This window comes from Ochlerotatus camptorhynchus, unplaced genomic scaffold, assembly GCF_037179485.1.
Source record: "Ochlerotatus camptorhynchus isolate MF236.1 unplaced genomic scaffold, CSIRO-AGI_Acam_v1.1 ptg000549l, whole genome shotgun sequence".
NCBI classification, from domain to species: Eukaryota; Metazoa; Arthropoda; class Insecta; order Diptera; family Culicidae; genus Ochlerotatus; species Ochlerotatus camptorhynchus.
The window spans coordinates 62,276-81,425 of record NW_027041032.1 but is presented as its reverse complement, the minus strand read 5'-3'; the positions used below and the strand labels follow the sequence as shown (position 1 = coordinate 81,425).

The 19,150-nt window shown below is 42.7% G+C and overlaps 1 protein-coding gene across 1 annotated transcript in view; it reads left to right on the top strand.

Moving 5' to 3' along the window:
• LOC135713234 (nuclear transcription factor Y subunit gamma-like) overlaps positions 1-19,150 on the top strand; it is a 58,062-nt gene that overhangs the window by 24,281 nt on the left and 14,631 nt on the right. Inside the window, exon 2 of the mRNA XM_065236338.1 lies at positions 5,532-6,845. Coding sequence (XP_065092410.1) covers positions 6,065-6,845 — 781 coding nt within the window. The 5' untranslated portion in view covers positions 5,532-6,064. The remainder of the gene's footprint in view (positions 1-5,531; positions 6,846-19,150) is intronic.

The following is a 19,150-nucleotide window of genomic DNA, read 5'->3' as shown; positions in this document are numbered from 1 at the left end:
GTTCCAATGCACGGCGATACATTAAATGGCATCGACATCAACGATATGACTATTTTAAGAGCTGCTTCCAAGCTGAAATCTTCTTGCAACCCTGGACCCGATGGAATCCCGTCCGTTTTTCTCAAGAAGAATATCGATAGTCTATTGACTCCGCTCTGTCACGTGTTCCAATTATCGCTTCGCTGTGGTATTTTTCCTTCTTGCTGGAAGTTTGCTCACATTTTTCCTGTTCACAAAAAAGGAAACAAACGAGATGTCAACAACTATCGTGGAATTACCTCACTGAGCACCGTATCGAAGCTTTTTGAACTAGTCATAATGGAACCGCTACTTTCTCACTGCAAGCATGTTTTGAGTGATGATCAGCATGGCTTCATGTCAGGTCGTTCCACCACCACCAATCTGCTATGCCTCACATCTTATGTAACTGATAGCATGGTTGACCGAGCTCAAACGGATGTGATTTATACCGATCTGTCAGCAGCGTTCGATGAGCTAAACCATGCTATTGCTATTGCTAAACTAGACAGACTTGGGATCAATGGTAACCTATTACAATGGTTTCGATCGTATGTAACCGGTCGCCAACTGATGGTTGCCATAGGCGATTACCGATCTGATACTTATCCTGCTACATCGGGGATACCCCAGGGTAGCCACCTTGGACCTTTGATCTTCCTGCTCTACTTCAACGATGTGAATTATGTGCTTGACGGACCTTGACTATCGTATGCTGACGATCTAAAAATCTACCTTCGGATTCGTTCCATTGCCGACTGTCACTTTCTTCAACGCCAGCTTCATGCTTTTGGGTTCAGCAATTGAACGAGTGAGCCACGTGAAGGATTTGGGAGTCATTTTGGATTCGCAACTCACATATAAGCAGCATATTTCGTATGTCGTTGATAAAGCTTCCAGAACACTAGGCTTTATCTTTAGAATAACCAAAAACTTTACTGATATTTATTGCCTGAAGTCATTGTACTCCTCACTGGTCCGATCAGTCCTTGAATATTGCTCAGCAGTTTGGAATCCAAGCTACAACAATGGTGTTGAAAGAGTCGAATCAGTCCAGCACCGATTCTTACGCTTCGCCCTTCGGCGATTGCCTTGGAGAGATCCTTTCCGTTTGCCTAGCTATGAAAGCCGATGTCAGCTGATCGGTTTGGAAACTCTTTCGACCCGAAGAGACGCTGCAAGGGCTTTACTTATTGCCGATACATTGCAAGGAAGAATCGATTGTCCTACTATCCTCGAAAAAATCGATTTGAATGTACGACCACGTGCACTAAGAAACAGTCTTATGCGGAGACTTCCCTTTCGTCGCACGAACTACGGAATGAATGGAGCAATAAACGGACTGCAGCGAGTTTTCAACAGAGTTGCCTCAGTGTTCGATTTTCACGTACCATGTCAGACGCTTCACCGTAGTTTCACCTCGATATTTTCGGGCACAGGTAACCGTGAATAGCAGTGTAATGTTTAAGTTTTAAGCACAGACAATCATGTTTTTTTTTTTGTATTACTTAACATCATTGGGGCTTATTGAAGCCTGTTGATGGAATCAATTAAATAAATAAATAAATAAATAAATAAATAAACTTCAGGGTAGTTCGAAAGAGAATTTCAGGGAAGTTCCGAGAACTCCAGAGAAGTTCCATTAGCCTCAGGAAAATTTCGGGAAATTTTTTAAACTTCCGGGAGCACCCGGAACATGTATGGCCAGTGTGGTCTTGAGTACTTAATATGGTCACAAATGTTCTTATTTTATATTCTAATATAGTTTGGTATGTCACATGAGGATGTAGGTTCAAGTTTCACTTCTCCGGGGGTATCCGGAACATGTTCGGATCTGGCCAACGTGGTCTTCAGTACTTAATATGGCCACCAATGATCCTATTTTTGAATTATCATGTAATTTGATGTGTCGCATGTGGGTGTTGGTTTAAGTTGAATCTGACCAGTTCCTCGGAGGTACCCGAAATATGTCCGGATGCATGGTTCTGATTACATACTACGACCTTGGATGATTATTTGGTTCACGTCTTGAAGGTTCTGGTTAACTCAAAATTACAAAAAAAATACTACTGAAAATTTTGAGCACTACTCAGGCTGCCACTCAACCGCACCGCGTTTTTCCAAAATGTTGAGGAAAAAAGCGTTTTAGTACAATGCCGCTTTTGCCGCAACGCGCTTATTGTGGGTTGTCAAACGAATTTCAGTGTATTGAAAAATTTACGATTACCACTACGCCGCTATCATTGTGTTCAGCCTTTAAGTGTGTAGAGTGACCACCCCTTGGCTACATGCAAAGTTGCTGTTTTCTGCATTGTTGTTCAGATGGTTAAGACCTTTTGAATGGTGGATAGTTTTGTTCGGAGTTCTCTCGCTAGGTAACACTATTGTTCTTATAAATTTCGTATACATACAGAGTCGACATCTCCAGATCCTTGCATGAGCATGAATATGAGCATAAGCATGATTGACCGCCCACGGTTGCTGCTCTGTTATCAGCTATAATTACACAGAGAACCAACAGATGATGTTTATGACTAACATGCATCCTCAATGTATAAAAACTGGAGATCTATTATTTAGCAATACCAGCGCCACCCTTGTCCGAATGCAGGTCAAATAGGGAATGGGAAGGAATGTGTTGACGTGATTCTCGCTGTGAAGGAAACCAAGAAGTTCTCTGCGCTTCCACAAGAAATCACTGGAATGTTGGATGTATGGAAAGTTTTGCAGCAAGGATCGTTTTGGTAAACTAATGCGGATAATGACGTACTTTAAACACTACCGGATATGAAATATAAATAGATAAAAAAGAAAGATCTTACCGAAGTGGACCTGCAACAAGCTGCCCCGTAGTATTTTCATATGCTGTCCTCAAATCATCCTTCTTCTTGACGTAATAGTACCAGCCGTAGACGGTCCACGGGGATCAACATGAACTGGTCCAGACTCTTTTAGAATGTATGTGAAATATCCCTACTTCACTTCTGATAAAGTTTCAACGTTCGTTGATTGACCATTCTTGAAATTCAATTTTAGTGGCGATTCAGAAGCGAGAAATTCGCTCATGAGCACTGCAGTGTACTGCTTGTTTGTAGCTTGCGTGATCTCCTTTGAAAACTTGTCCATCTGCCACGGTAGCCAATTTGCAGTAGCCCTTTCTGCTCGGCCAGCAAACGGGAATTTATTGAAATTCCCTTGTTCTTGACCTCGACAACTCCAACTCCAAACTTCGTGCACAATTTGGAACTCAGGTGCAACACACTACTAAAAGCAGTAAATTGGAAAACGTTAAGTTAGAGGAGAAAAAAACATGCAGAAAAAAATTAAACGTCTATTTTCAACCGCAGCCTACGGGAAGTCAGCAGTGATCACTGACCTGTTTTCATAACCCTTTACCATTCATCGGCCGTGCTGGTGCTGTCGGAGTGGCTCCTCTCGGAGTGGCTGCTACGGATGGTTGTCCAGGCTAAGCGAGAACCCTCGCGTGCGTAACGCCTGATGACTCACCTTCTCTCGAACTTGACGACGAGAGGTTAGAATCTGCCGGCGGTTTGGTACTAATATTTTCCGAAGGATGCGGTGGGTGGTGTAAATGCGTCTCCGTATTATGGGAGTGCAGGGTAACGTTTTGTTCGGTCTCGTTCACGGGTATAGTCTACCACCTGCTTTATCCACGACCCCTATTAGCCTTATTCGCTCTCGAAATAGGGGATTCTCGATCCCAACCAAACTCCCACGTTAAAGGGTCTTACAAATTGCACAATAGAAAAATTATCGACTTATTTTTTTTTATCTGGTTCTAAATACTACCAATGTTCACTATTTGTTTTAGGTTCAGCTTATACAATTCACTAAAGTAAACTATAATACATAATCTAATACATTTTTAGTTCAAATGCTTTTTCAATGTTTCAAACTCACTTTGTTCTAGGCTTTTCCAAAAATTCACCACTAAACCAATTCAAACTTTTCTTTACTATTTCAAAACTTATTCCGCTTTATAAAAATCGAACCGAACAATCTAAGCACTCCAACAAAAGTGATTTGAAAGTGTTCTGGGTTAATCCTTTCAAGTCCCATGACCTTGGATTAACCAATCAAATTTATTTGCGTCGTTTAAATTAAACCCAAAGACAAAACGTAATAGCGTTTGAGTGAGGCAAATTCATTTTATTGCGTCGTGGGAAAATTAAATAAAAACTTTTCTTTCGATCGCCTATACACTGGAAGATCAATTCGAGCAGTTTGGGATGGTACTGTGTTGGTAGGGTATCGAGTAGCTTAAGCCGGGTGCAGTCTAATAAGTATAATTAAAGGCGAAATGTTTATTAAATGCTATTGGGTTGTAAAGTTATCGTTACAAAATAAATAACGGAACGTAAGGTAAATAAATTTAGGAGGCATCTATAGTAGAATCATTCCATTATTGGACCATATCCGTTCGAAAAATATAGGTAAAACGTGGGTTGCGCTTAGTAGAATGCTACTTTTTTTTTTTCTTAATTTAAGAGATTTTTAGCCTTAGGCTAGTTCATCTCTAGAGAGAGAATGCTACTGATGTTTTCTTTAAAACCATAAGTTGAAAATAAGTTCAAATACCGTGGTAATTCGTTTAAGGTTTGGATGAAGAAATTAATATGCTAGGGGAAATGGATTTAATGTCGGCCTAAATGCCCCTGATTTGGACCCATACATAAATTCAGCAATCGACTTAATTTTCAACAGCGACCAAAAATATCCATTAGTACCGTCTCAATGACGCGTTCATCTAGATACAATTGATAAATATAAGATTTTTAGCGATGGGCCCAATCTTAGATCCATAGGCCAACATTAGAGCCTGTATCATTTTTTATAACGTTATTTTGACTTACCGTTTGTTTTATCGAAAATATATAGTGGAGATGAAAGTAGTTGGGTTTCTCTAAATAAAAGGAATTATTCTAACGAAAAAAAAAACTACAGGTGGCTCAGACTTTCAAATGTTTATTTGATTACAAAATCAAAAATCAACATCTTTGATATCTAGGCAAAAGTATTAACGTCAATACCTAAAATGCTATAAGTATTTCAAAATAATTTTTAAAAAATTCAAGAAATCCAAATAAAATTAATCAGTGATACTCCGTTTTACGGTACCGAATTATCTCGACCATTAACCAACAATTTCCTGTGGCATCCAATATCTATTCCTCGCCGCATCCCCTCTCCCAAGACCAACCATTAATCAACTCCACACCTTGTCGAAAATCAACTACCACCCAGGTATATCAATTCAAACAGACCGGCAAATAGCATTCCAACAACATTCACCCCTTCAGCCTCCAACTCCAATTCACCCCCAAATTAGTGGGCGTCGTCGGGACGGAATTCACCCGCAAATTCCAAAAATAATTCCAAACCATTACCCTCCGGCATATTCAACATTCATTCACAACACAACCTGTTTGCTTCGCCTCTCACTCTCGCAATCTGGCTCTCCTTCTCACACCAACTGTCTTCTTTTCTTTCAGAACAAACAAATCAATGACGACGACGGAAAATCCGAACGCTCCCATCGTTCGATATGAATGGAAAGTAATTAGCATATCTCAAGTATTCATACCCTTCACAAGCCGGTCATCGTGTGCCGTCAGTGCATAAGCGAGGAAAAATGAGCGTCGTCATCCGAAGAACGTTCAAAGTGTGTGATGTGCTTGCTATGTGCTTTTCCGTGAAGCAAAGCGGCGGGAAATCTGTCCCTCTGGTCGCCCTCCGGTCGGCGGTGGCGGTGTCCGGAGAGTGAAGTGCACCCGAAGAAAGAACCTTAAAATCGATAAAGGATATATAAATAGCTCCTTGTGGTGGTGGTGAGAAGTGGCTGGGAAAACCTAGAGCGGAAATGGTACCGAAATGTAGAGTTGAAGAACAAAGTCAACGAATTCCCCGCCGCCAACCAAGTTGTTTGTGCCGTGTGGAGTCTCGTCGCATGCGTGTTAAAAATAGTGGCCAAATTGGCTTTTGTGAGTTAAAAGTAGAGTAAATCAGAGCGAATTTCCAGCGCAGCATGGATTGCTGCAGCAGTAATTACATGGATTATAGACATTCCATAAATAATAACTTTTGCTATCCGTACTCGCCCAGTATGATACGGAGTGCGTCACCGTACCAGCTTCCCCCGGGGGTAGCCGGACGCTACGGAGCCGATTACCGGGGTGGGTATTACGATGGCAGCTTCGACAAATACTACGGCAGTTACCATCCAGCGGCCGGGTCGGGACATGGGTACGGCGGAAACTATTACGGTAATTCCTATTCGACCTACCGAGAATTCGCCTACAACGATTACTACCACCCGTCATCACCGTCTCCGTCTTCGCATCCCTTCTCCGGTCCTCCACCCGGAAGCTTCCATGGACCGCACATGTTCAATCGGCACCAATCGCTTCCGCTTCCATTCCAACGAGAATCCTATTACCATCAAAGAGATCACCATCAGTATGCGGCGGGCTTTAGTAATTACTCCGGTAATCCCTACAAGGCAGCAGACTCCAATCCGGGCAGCAGCACAACGAGTGCCAGCTCGGGCAATAATGCACCGAACGGGGGCAGTGGCAGTAGCAGCAGCCCCGGTTGCAACACTGCTGCCGGTGAAAGTCCCCTATTTGGCCCGCAGCAGAACGAATATACGCATAGTCCAGATTATTCGGCACAATCCTATAATTCCGGCAGTAGTCCAAATCATCCCCATCACCATCGTCATCATCCACACCCACACCTCAGTCCGGGGGAAGGTGGCGGCAGTAGCAGCAGCAGCTATCCTCCTTCCGCAATGCCAAATGCAACAGGTACGTACATATATGAAAGACCCTTCATATCATTTGGGTGTACCTACATACCGAAAGCGAACACGTGGGCGAGCGAAAACTTTGATACATAACGATCACTCTGAGGAAGGGAAGGAATGGATGAAAAATGCTTTTCACACCAATACATCTCAAGTCAAAAACAAAAACAACGGGTTTTTCACATTTCGGGAGTCCCCCCATCCCCCATTCCAATTGTCTCCCTTTTGACACAAACACATACAAATATGCGTTGTTTGTTTTTTTGTATCTGTGCTGGTAATGCTCAACATTGGATATATTTTGGGACTTTCAGATAGAGCCCGTAGTAAGCCTGTACACATCCAAGCCCGTGGTGGAGGAAAAGCATGAAAGCTTGTGCTGCAAGGCTTGTATCTGGCAGAGAACGGTGTGGCAAAAAGACGATTTTCAGGACAAGAAAAATTATAAAGTACCGATTAACTGTCGAAACACAGACAAATGCGTGGCGATGCTGTGAAACATCACGCCTGTCCGGTTGCCGAAAAGCGTGCTTGTTCACAGCATCACACAGTGGGATGAAATAAAAAAAACTGGGACATGGCTATTTGCGACGAAGTTGTTGAGTTTGAGTGGTAAAAGTTTTTGAGTCTTAACATAAAAAAATGTCAAAATTTGAAAACTATAAAAATATAGATATAAAATGTGAATTTCTTAACTTAACGATCCTGCGCACCTCCAGGGGTGCAAAGGGCCTTTGTGATAGATTTCCATCCTGGGCGATTACTAGCTTTGGCCTTGACCTGTGCCCTAGTCAAATTTCGGTCAACGTTCTTAATTTCACTGCTTAGGCTTCACCGCCACGAGCCTCTGGGTCTGCCTCTGCTGCGATGTCCTGCTGGATTCCAGTGGGGCCACCAGGCACGAATTATGTACCGCAGGCATCGGTTGATAAACACCTGCAGCTTCTGAGTGTTCTCCGCTGATACACACCATGTTTCACTGGCGTATAACAGCACATACTTCACGTTTGAGTTAAAAATTCGGATTTTGGTGCGTCGACTGATCTGATTCGCTCTCCACACATTTCGCAAACTGGCAAAAGCAGCCCTCGCCTTCTTAATCCGTGCCGCCGTCCGACGCTATCTGGCTGCCAAGATATTGGAAGCTTTCGACTTTCTCCACTGTCTGCCCAGCTACCGTAAAATTGGAACGGTTTTCCGTGTTGACATCGAACGATTTGGTCTTTTTGACGTTGATGGTTAGACCTGCTTCAGAGGAGCGTTCCACAAGGTCGTCGAGCTTACTCTGCATGTCATAGCGCCGTTGTGCTAATAACGCAACATCATCAGCCAAATCGAAGTCGTTGAGTTGTTCCATAGTAATAGGCTGCCACAGCAACTTACGGTTCCGTACACGGTCAACGACTCCAACCATGATCTCGTCGATTACAATGAGAAACAGTAGCGGTGATCAACAGTAGCGGTGATGCAAATACTCATTTCAGCTTAAACAATGTTTTTCTAAATTATGAAATAATTAGATGCCATGCTCAAATTTTGAATTGGTAGGATACAAGAAGAGGTTGCAAAGAATGTGTTTGACATATTAAACCTGTTTATTTCACTTCATGAGAGTCACAATCAGCGATTTTTCACAAACTCACTCACTCACTCACTCACTCACTCACTCACTCACTCACTCACTCAGCGATCAGAAAATCGCTGATTGTGACTCATAGAAAACAAAATTTACAGGTTTTATGTTTCCTACGCATACTCTGTAACCTCTTCTTGTAAGTTGTAAGTTACAAGTAAAACATGCTATCATACCATCTTTTGGTTTTATTATTCCGAAAAACATTATTTTAGCTGAAATGAGTATTTGCAACCTTGGCGGTGACAATATACATCCTTGCCTCACACCCGCGATTACCCGAATCGGGTCAGACAAATCTCCGTTGTGCAACACTCTGCATGAGAAAGCCTCGTAGTGCGCTTCGATGAGGTTGACGATCTTATCAGAGACTCCGCTACACAGTTAAAGTCGAAAAACTCGTAAAATTCGTTGAAACGCCCAGACATGAACCGTATTGGGTCATGCAAGCTGTAGTTCGCAGCACGAGGTCCAAGATGCAGGAAACTCCTCGACCGAAGAACTCGTTCGGGTGCGTAGATTTCGAATTCAGCCAAGATTCCTGGAGAGTCGATATCACCAATAAGTACTTTCGCTGCGAACACGGTCTGACTAATCGTCCGCCTATGTTCTAGTGTTTCAAGACCCAGGAGTCATTCCAAGGAAGGTGACGAAAGGCATACCGAACAAATTTCCTTTGAACAGATTCAATCCTCGCTATCCAAACTGCTTGATACGGGCACCATACTACCGAGCTGAATTCCAAGATCGATCGCACTAGAGAGGAGTATAGAGCTTTTTGACAAGCAGGATCGCGAAACTCGTCAGCGATCTTGAAAATGAATCCGAGTTGCCTGTTAGCTTTCGCAACGATGCCCTTGTAATGAAGCCTGAATGTTAAGGCGCAGTCCAGCGTGATTCTTAGGTCACGAACATTATCCACACGTTGCAGAAGTTGGTGATTTATCGTATAGTTGAATGCCACTGGTTTCTGCTTGCGATGAAATGAGATAGTTTCGTGAGATAGTTTCTTGAGCACCACTCTTCGAACGTATCGATTAGGTGCTGAGGCCGCAAGCAATCGGCGAAGCTACGAACAATCACATAGATCTTCACATCATCCGCGTAAAACGATCGGCAACCAGTTGGGAGGATCAGTCCAGCCTCATTCACAAAAATCGAGAATAGCAATGGTCCCAAGTTGCTACCTTGAGGAACACCGGAGCTGTTTGTAAAATAGTTCGATTGCTCTGATCCGGTTGGTCAGATAGGACTTGAACCAACGAGTTAAACCCGAGGATACACCGAGTTTTTCTCGCCTAAGCAGCCTTAAAGCCTTAAGATCTGTATATACAACGTCCACCTGTGCTCCAGTTTCCATACTCCGAAGACATAAAGAAATGAACGGAGCTAGATTTGTTGAAACTGATCTCTTGGGATAAAAACCGTGTTGGTCAGGAGAAATGTAATTTCTGCAGCTAAAGAATAATGCGTCGTTGATGATGGTTGGTTGACGGTTGAAACTTCGAGCAGTTGTTCAAAGTGCTCAAACCAACGTTTCAGATGGTCAGTGGGGTCGGTGAGCAACTGTCCAGTCGCGTCTTTCACAGGCATCCTTGGGTTCATCCTTGCCCCGCTCAGGCGTCGTGAAACATCATAGAGGAGGCGGATATCGCCAGTTGCTTCGGTTTTCTCCCCTGCATCAGCCAGGGAGTCCACCCACGCTTGCTCGTCCCGTATACAGGAACGCTTAACTTCCCTCTCTAGAGCCGAATACCGCTGACGGGCCTCGTTCTTGGCTCCTCGGGTCCTTGCTCGCTCTATCGCGGCTTTTGCTTCTCTCCGCTCCTCGATCTTCCTCCAGGTTTCATCGGTGATCCACTCCTTCCTCTGAGTGCGCAGCTCACCCAGGTTGTTCTCGCTTGTTTCAATAAAGGCATTCTTGATGCTCGTCCACTGTTCTTCTACGCTGCCACCTTCCGGAATATTAGCTGCGCGAGCCTCGAGTTCTTCGACGAACGATCTCTTCACTGCTGGGTCTTCCAGTCGGCGTGTGTTGAATTGCCGACCAGGAGATGATACGGTTGTACCATAGAGGTAACTCTAAAGCAAACCCCACACGTATCAATATATTGAAGGGAAGGGGAATTATTGACATTAATATTGATGATGTGAATACAGAAATATTGTCAATACCGATGTATTGACGTCAATATTGAATGTATTGACAATACGATTATTGTCAATAAAAGTAATCGTGTACGGTCCACATAAGACCAGAAGGTTCCGAAGAAACGTGCTAAACTTTTTGGCTCAGCTCTGGTCTATCTTCGGTCCCAAGCTAATCGATGCACCCCTCGAAACATCGGAAAATCCACGAACCCCTCATTTTATCTGTCAAACTTTCATAGCGAATCAAAACAAACATAGTGTAGTACTAGAATTTCGATTAGAATGCAGTACGTTAATCGATTTGCTTGGGACCAATAGGCTAGTCAAGTAGTGAGCCAATTTTAAATCGTTAGTTTCCATCGGTTGGTTGTACGGTAGTTAAAAAAAAACAAATTCTGCGATTACCTTATGTCAAGGGCCTCCCTTAGCTCAGTCGGTTAAGCTACAAAGTAAGACCATTCTGGAGGTGGCTGAGTTCGATTCCCAGTCCGGTCTAGGAATTTTTCGGGTTGGAACATTTTTCGACCTGGGCATATAGTTATGATTGTTCTTGTCACACAATTATACTAACGCAAAAATGGTGCAGGCATCGAAAGCTCTCAATTAATAAATGTTGAAGTGCATCTAGAACACTAAGTTGAGTGCACGCAATAAGCTAATATACGATAACCAATAAGTTTGAAATGCGAGGAAGAAGAAGAAGAAGACCTTATGTCATAAGGCAATGTATAAAGGTTAATCCAAAATGGAGCGATTTCAAATAAAAAGGTCCTGGAAAAAAAAAACTTGACATAAATTATTCTGGTGATCTAAAACTAGGCAATACCAGGGCCGGCCACGTCCGAATGCAGGTCAAGAAAAGAATGGGTTGGGTTTGTAGCAGGATTCGTTTTGGTACACAATAAGCTAAATTGATGTCTTAACGATCCTATATCGCGAAGGTGCTTGGGATTGGGTCTTCTGTTCAATATTCGTTTAGGGTGGATTTTCCTTCTCGACAAATTCAAAATCCTGTCATTTTAGTACAGTTTTGTCGTCCAGTGCAGTTCTGTAGAAAGTGCAATTGTCCTGTTTTCCCGCATAAATACTAACAGTTTGGATAGTTTTATCCATCGAAATCTCTTTCCAAGATTCACACTCTGGAATTTTGTACCCGGTACCGGTACGATCATCATTGTTCGAAACGATCACCAAGCAAAAACGTTTGCTACTAGGCAAACGAGCTCCTTATATTACGACACACCACTTGTGATTGAGTTGTTGTTATCAACATGTATTCATATTAACAATTAGAGAGATTAACAAATCTTGAAACTTGAGGGGATTGAGATTAAACTCATTACGTTCTGCTCAATAAGCAAAAGCGGTCGCTTTAAGGCCACCGATCCCTTCATATCACATCTTACCATTGATGTAACGGCGACGACGACCTTACCCAGAATAAACCACTGTGACTGACGATCTTTCAAACCCGGTGAATAAAAGGTACGAAAAAGCAATTATGCATTAATTGAATTTTACTTTAATGCGACGATCATTGTTTGGAAGAATCTAAAGAATCTTTTATTTCGTTATAACTAAAGTCTGTTCCATTTAGAATTCGGACGCACAAAATAGGTCATTTCTCCAAGGGAAAATAAAGTACAATAACGCTAAAGGTATCATTTTGTAGGATTCTTATTTAGCTTTAAGGGAAACATACAACAAAAATTATTCGTCAGCTTTTCGGATGAATTTTCGAACTTTTCGTGGAATACCTCTCATCTTGCCTTGCACAGTACTGTAGTACTGTCAACCTCATCTACCATCCTTTTCCACCATTTATCCAAATCAGATGGTGTTTTGATGCCACATTTCTTCAATTTGCGCTTGATAATTGCCCAAAATTTTTAATGGGACGAAAATCTGGACAATTTGGTGGATTGATACTTTTCTCAATAAAATCGACATTATTTTGCTTTTAACATTCTATGACATCGTGGCTGTAATGGCAGCTGTCTAAGTCAGGCCACAACTTTACGGGACCTTCGTGTGATTGAATGAACGGCAAAATTATGTTCTGGAGACACTTCTCCTTGTAAAGTTGTCCATTCATAGTCGCTCCAGTGATGAAAACCTTTGTTTTCTTTTCGCAACTGCAGATGCCTTGCCAAATCATCAACTTGCGAGCAAATTTATCTGCAAAGACAAATTTGAATTTATCCGGAGCATCCCCCTTACGTTTAGCAACGTAAAATTTTTGGCCCGGGATTTGTCCAAAGTCCATTATTACGTAAGTTTCATCGTCCATCAAAATGTGAATGTGCAGAATTTGTTCACGTCTGCCACGTTCCATCTTTGATAACTTTTGAATAAGTATTTGAATCCTGATGAAATTTTCACTACTAAATAAAAAATCCTTCGGATCAAAACGTTGTCATTGGTTTCTTGTTACGACAGCTAAAGGCGCTACAGTAATTAAAAAGAAGCGGCCAAATACTAACTGGAACCACAGAGAACAGACGTTCAAGTTCGGTCAGAAACTTGTGTAAAATAAGTGGGAACGTCGCCGTTACGTGGTGTTAGCATCTCCTGATTTTCTCTATAAATTTTCCACTTTCGACCAATTTGGCGCTAGTATCGATAAATTTTCTGTTGAAAATTGCCACTTGGCGCTACTAGCACTTAGAATCTTGTGTAATTTGTGCAACGCCAGCGCCATCATGTTGTCAAAGAGGGTTTTTAAGTGGGGAAGTCGCCGTTAGTGGCGCTTAAGTCAATTAGGAATCTTTACACAAGTTTTTAGAGAAATTTTGTTCGAGCCTCCATGTCTGTTCTCTGTGCTGGAACAGACTTTACATAGGTTGCTAAGACGCATGCTGCTTCGATCAAGGCTTCGATAGCTCTGCAACACTCATCCTTAACATGTGGTTTTAAATTTTGGATCGCAAATCCTCCAGCTTTACCCGGTACAGTGGCTTGGTTAGCATATCAGCCAACATGTCTCCAGTTCGAAAATACTGCACATCGATTTTTTTCTTCTTCACCAAAACCCGAATAAAATGGTATCCTGTATCCACGTGCTTGGAACGCTTGGTGTAGTCATCATGTTGGAGAAGTTTGTTACAACTTTGGTTGTCTTCTAAAATCTTCACCGACAATGAACCATTCCAGTTCTTGACAGCATACGGACAGCGAAATGTACTCTGCTTCCGTCGACGATAATGCCCCGCATGTTTGCTTCTTCGCACCTCAGTGAACTAATCCACCGTCCAAACGAAATAGATAGCCCTAAGTGGATTACCGATCAATTGCATCTCCTGCACAATCAGCATCCGAGAACGCTTCGATTATCCCGTCTTCTCCTCCAAGACATAGCTTCAAACAGCTAGTCCCGATCAATTCCTTCTTTTTTTGAATATGCGACGATTTTGCTTCGTGCAGTTCGAATCGTTCAGCCAGTTGCTAGATGTAAGCAGTCTGGTTCAAATAGTACTGATTTCCTCTCTTCTCGATCTCAATTCCGAGGTAATTGTGAACGTCTCCTAGCTGAGTCAACTTGAATTCAGCTCCCAAGGACTTCACAATACCAGCGTACTCCTTCTGGCTTGAGCACGCCACCAGCATATCATCGACACAAAAAAGGATATAAGCGGTCTTACCTTCTCGGTGACGAATGTACAAGCATGGGTCCGCATCCGACGATTCGAATCCCATTTTCTTCAAAGCACCATCGATTCGCTGGTTCCACATTCTTGCCGATTGTTTTAGCCCATAGAGACACCTCTTCAGAAAACACGCTTTTTTCTCTCCGGTAGCTTCAGCGTCGGGCTCCAATCGCAATAAAATCTGCTCATCAAGGGATCCATACAAATAGGCTGTTTTAACATCAACGAGTTTAATCATCTGATCTTTCTTTGCCGTAATCATCAATAGAACACGGAGCGTAATTTATTTCGCTACAGGTGCATAGATTCCATCGCAGTCTTGGCCATACACCTGTGTGTAGCCTTGTGCTACGAGACGGGTCTAGTACTGAATCAACTTTCCAGTAGCATCACGTTGCTTCTTAAAAATCCAGCGACAACCCACTGGTTTTGTACCTGGGACGCAATAGCTGGCATCCATTGCTCGCGCTCTGGACCACTAACTACATCGTGATATGACCGAGGCTCCTGCGTCGGTTTCTTCACAGAACTTTCAGTTAGCATACCCACCTGGTACCGCAGCGGTGGAACTTACTTTAGTACTTCGATTTGCATGACGAACTTCAGCGGTCTCTGTCTCCTCCTGCACTACATCATCACTGTCAGGATCATCCTAAGATTCTTCTTCTTCTTCAGACTCGTTGGCGTCTCCAAATATCGTAACATTTCGTTGTCCAACATGTCCTGTCATGGCAAGGGCGTCTCTTGCACGGGTAATTCGTACTCAACAGCCTCTTCAGAAGCTTCATCCTGTGGAACGAACACCTTCTGCTCCTCCACTTTCTAAAACCGCACATCCGGTACCCCTTGTGCTGTGGCGAGTACCCAACGAAAACCATCTTCTTCGCTTTTGACATTAGCTTCGTTCGTTGCTCCTATGGTGCATGCACGTACGCTTTCTCGCCGATAGTCTGCAAAAAATTTCCACACTCACCGCTTCTACCCAGTACTGGTATCCCATTTTCGCGTCCAGCAACATACAACGCACCACCTCTACTAGGTACCTATTCCTGCGCTCAGCGACGCCGTTCTGCTCGGGAGTTAAGGCCGTGTTTGACTTTCTTGGGAAATGGCCTTCCAGTCATCTTCCCCTCTACAGAGCACTCGCAGATCACTTTGATTCCACACGGATGAATCTTAATACCTGCCACTAGCCCTCGTTTTTCTGTCTCCAGAATTGCCTCGGGATCACGATGTCCAAGCTTCCTGTGCCACTCATGAATCCACTGCTGGTTATGGCTCTGAATTCTGCTCCTGATTCAATTCGTACAGTCCATTCTTGAGTCATAACGACATTATGAAATGCTTTCGATAGAGACAGGAATATGATTCCGAGCATTTTTCAACGCTGGATACGAATTTAGGACCAACCGTCATCCGATATTCAAAAAATGAAAAAGTACTCCATCTTATGACAGAAACATTGCAACAAGTTGGTTTTGTTGGTTTAATTTAGTCGTACTGTGTTGACATTATGTATTTACGTTTGTTAAGGCTGAAGTCAAGGTTAACGTTATAAAACAATAAAATTTAAATACTATATAGTTTATTGTTTTAGGAAACGGAACTAACAGAAAAAATTTCGTATTTCAATTAGCTAGAGTGGCATCAGCGTCTTTAGTGTCTCTGTTCTTGCAATTATTGGTGTGTCCGATTTCGATCTTTGAATGGTCTTGCTTCTTCTCCTGCAGATTGCTTTTTCCGAAACTTTGAATTCGTATTTTGGCCACTGTTTTGGTTGCCTTCAACTTCTTGAGATTTCTCACGTCCATCTCGATCACGTTAGTTCCTGAAATCAGAAACAGCCAAGATAAGACTACCTGGTAGCCTTTGATTGTTGAACTGATCTGCGAGTAGGACATTGTCGTTAAATACCTGACAAATCGCTCCAGTGTGGCGTCCTAATTGGCAGGCTTTAGTCGCTTATGGCTTAAGTATGAAGTTTCTGGCCATATTTCAACGTCAGCACTACGTAGCCGTCATGTATCATGGTACTCCAATTGAAAAAAAAACACACGATGGAACAGATCCCTGGTACTCAGTACGGAAAAGAAGATTGACGGAAAACAAACCAAGGTAACAAAAATGGAGTGGTATGAAGCAACTTGATAATTAATATTGTACCAAAAACCGCAAATCCACCAAATTGTTCAGAGTTGCGTCCAATCGAGAGATATTGGGATCTGGTGAAGCGGAAACTGAAATAAACAACTACAATTGAAATATAATGCGAAATTTGTGTTTTACTTAAATTTTGATATGTCCGGAGTATTGTGGATACAGACCTTCAATGATATTCCATTGTTCATGGCTAGCCTGATTCGAATTCACTAATAATTTAATATTTTTTTAATTCACCCATTTACCGTTGCTTTATATGAGGGTGCTATTTTTTGACGCTCGGTATTCCACAATCGAAGGTTTGATAGCAAAATATGAGCAAAGATACCTTCACGTTATTAACGAAAGAGAAAGTCGATGAAGAGAATCGATCAACGCAGGTAGAACCTATTGAAATGTTCATCCAGGAATGTCCACATGCAGTTTTGGTATCTTAACTGAATAATTTGTCTATGAAAAAGCATCACTAAGAAACACCGCTACACCCAGCCAGCAGCATAAAATCAATACACGAAGCAGTACACCCAAAGCGAGGATGCTACTCGCTGCCTAAGCTGCCTTTCGCATTCGTCGCAAATGCTTTCCATATACATTTCACGCCACTTCATTTTGTATACACATTAAGGTAGCAGCAGAGCTCCCATACCCATGTGTGTAAGCAGTAGGTAGGTACATACAACCGTTGAAAAAGCGCGGAAATGAAGTGACAAAAAGCGTCTCGTCTCGTCTCGTATACAACTCACACTCTCATCACATTCCACACCCGTCTCCCATTTTGGGTATCCTTTTTCGACAACCACCCTCCGACTCAGCGACTGTCAACGAACATTTTGGGTCCGATAGGCGATGGGCGCCTGCCCATTGAACAGTCCCCGATGACGATGATTGGTGGGGTAGACGAAAATTGCCTCCAGCCAACAACAAACGAGCCGTGGAATCATCAATTGGCAGTCAAGAGTTGGGCTTATTCGACTGGGTGGCGAATTGACAGGCGCCCCGAAATCGATCGATTGGAGAATATCGATCAGGACGGCGTTGTACGGGACTTGTGTTATGCGTTGTTTGGTAGTGCTGATACGATTCCGCTTTTCCACTTTGTTCGTGATGGTGCTGCTAGCTTGTAAGTAGATTTAATATGAGTGTAAATTTTGTGAAAATAGTGCTGGTAAACTCGTTAATCAATAACTGAGAAAAAATATAAATTTGTTACCAATGCTATCCATATTTAAAAATTTCCAGCACTCAAATCAGTATCCATCCTTCAGTAACAGCAGCACCTGCCCCTCCGCACAAACAAGAACCGCACAAACTCCCTTTCATTGCCAAACACTGAATTGACCTTCCCCAACAAGGGATCGGAGAAAAGTTTGCCACCCCGTCTCATAGCTCATCTCATTTCTCACGAGCCACACGCTCGCTGCTGCTTCCCAAAAAAGGTCCTCCGCGCGTGCACATCCCAGCCCCACAGGCAAGGGGAATGGAAATTCCACGCCCGTGCGAATATCCTCATTTTATAATTGCCCATCATTGCGTGAGGGAATCCGAACGCGTACCTACATAGGTCCTACATTGAAAACTTTTCCCATTACGACTACGACGACAATGACGACCGACGCTGACGGCTCCCCAGACGCTCGATAAATTTCCTCATCCATCGATCGCATCGTAAACCCCGACCCTACCGACCGGCGCGGTGTGCGGTCTTCGTTTGTCGGTGTAAGTTAGAGCGTCCGCACCACGTTTTCAGACCTCCCCCCCCCCCCCCCGTTTCTCGCTCCACTATATTTGTAGTGTAAAGAGAACCTACACAGACAGAAAACTTTCTAGGGAAATTCACTTGTTTGGCTTATGGGAACGCAGTTACTTACACTAGAAAAACAAACCAACACAGGGATAACCGAGTTCTAGGAAATTCACTTTTCCAAGAATTGTATTTATGTACAATCCGAAGACGCAACTGTGGTCGTGGGACTGGGGCTTCCCAAAGTTAGGATTGTTTTATATACGAAATGACAACGCGCCATAAGATACAGTGTTGCCAGTATATTGCATCCGTTTTGTTCAAATGAAGCCAGCTTTAACCGTAGCGCATGTAGTTTTCATATTCGACTGATAGCGAATTTGTTTATCCAGGTTGGAACCAGTTCCAACCCGTACGAACCCGTCAGTGTTGTCAGTATTGTCAGTGCAAACCTCAACCCGAGCCCGGTTACAAAAACAAACGTTAACACTGACGTTTGAAAGGCAACAAGCTGACCCAATTTTGATACCCGATCCAGGTTGGAACTGAATCAAAATCAAATTCGTTGTAGTTTTCATATTCGACTGAGTGAACTGTCAAAGTCAATTTGGTTGGCTGATGCTAATTTTATTTTTGTATTTTTTTTTCAAACTATACTTAATTTTCATATGATTTTCTATTTAGCATTTGAGAAAGATATTTGCTGTGTATATTCTTTAATGCGGTAGACTATCAAGAAGAGCATATCTCAAGCGTAACTATTTAAATCGACGTATCTGATTTTTTAGACAATCACTTCAATCGACGATTTGTGGCAACTGCTAAAACAACACCAACTAGCCCCAGTAACCAACAAGCCCGCTAATTTTGCTTTTTTTGCAATATAAGGCACAATATAGGGCATGCTTAGCTTTATATTAGGCGCATATTGGCCTTATATTGCTAAAAGGTGAATTAGCGGGCTTGTTGGTTAC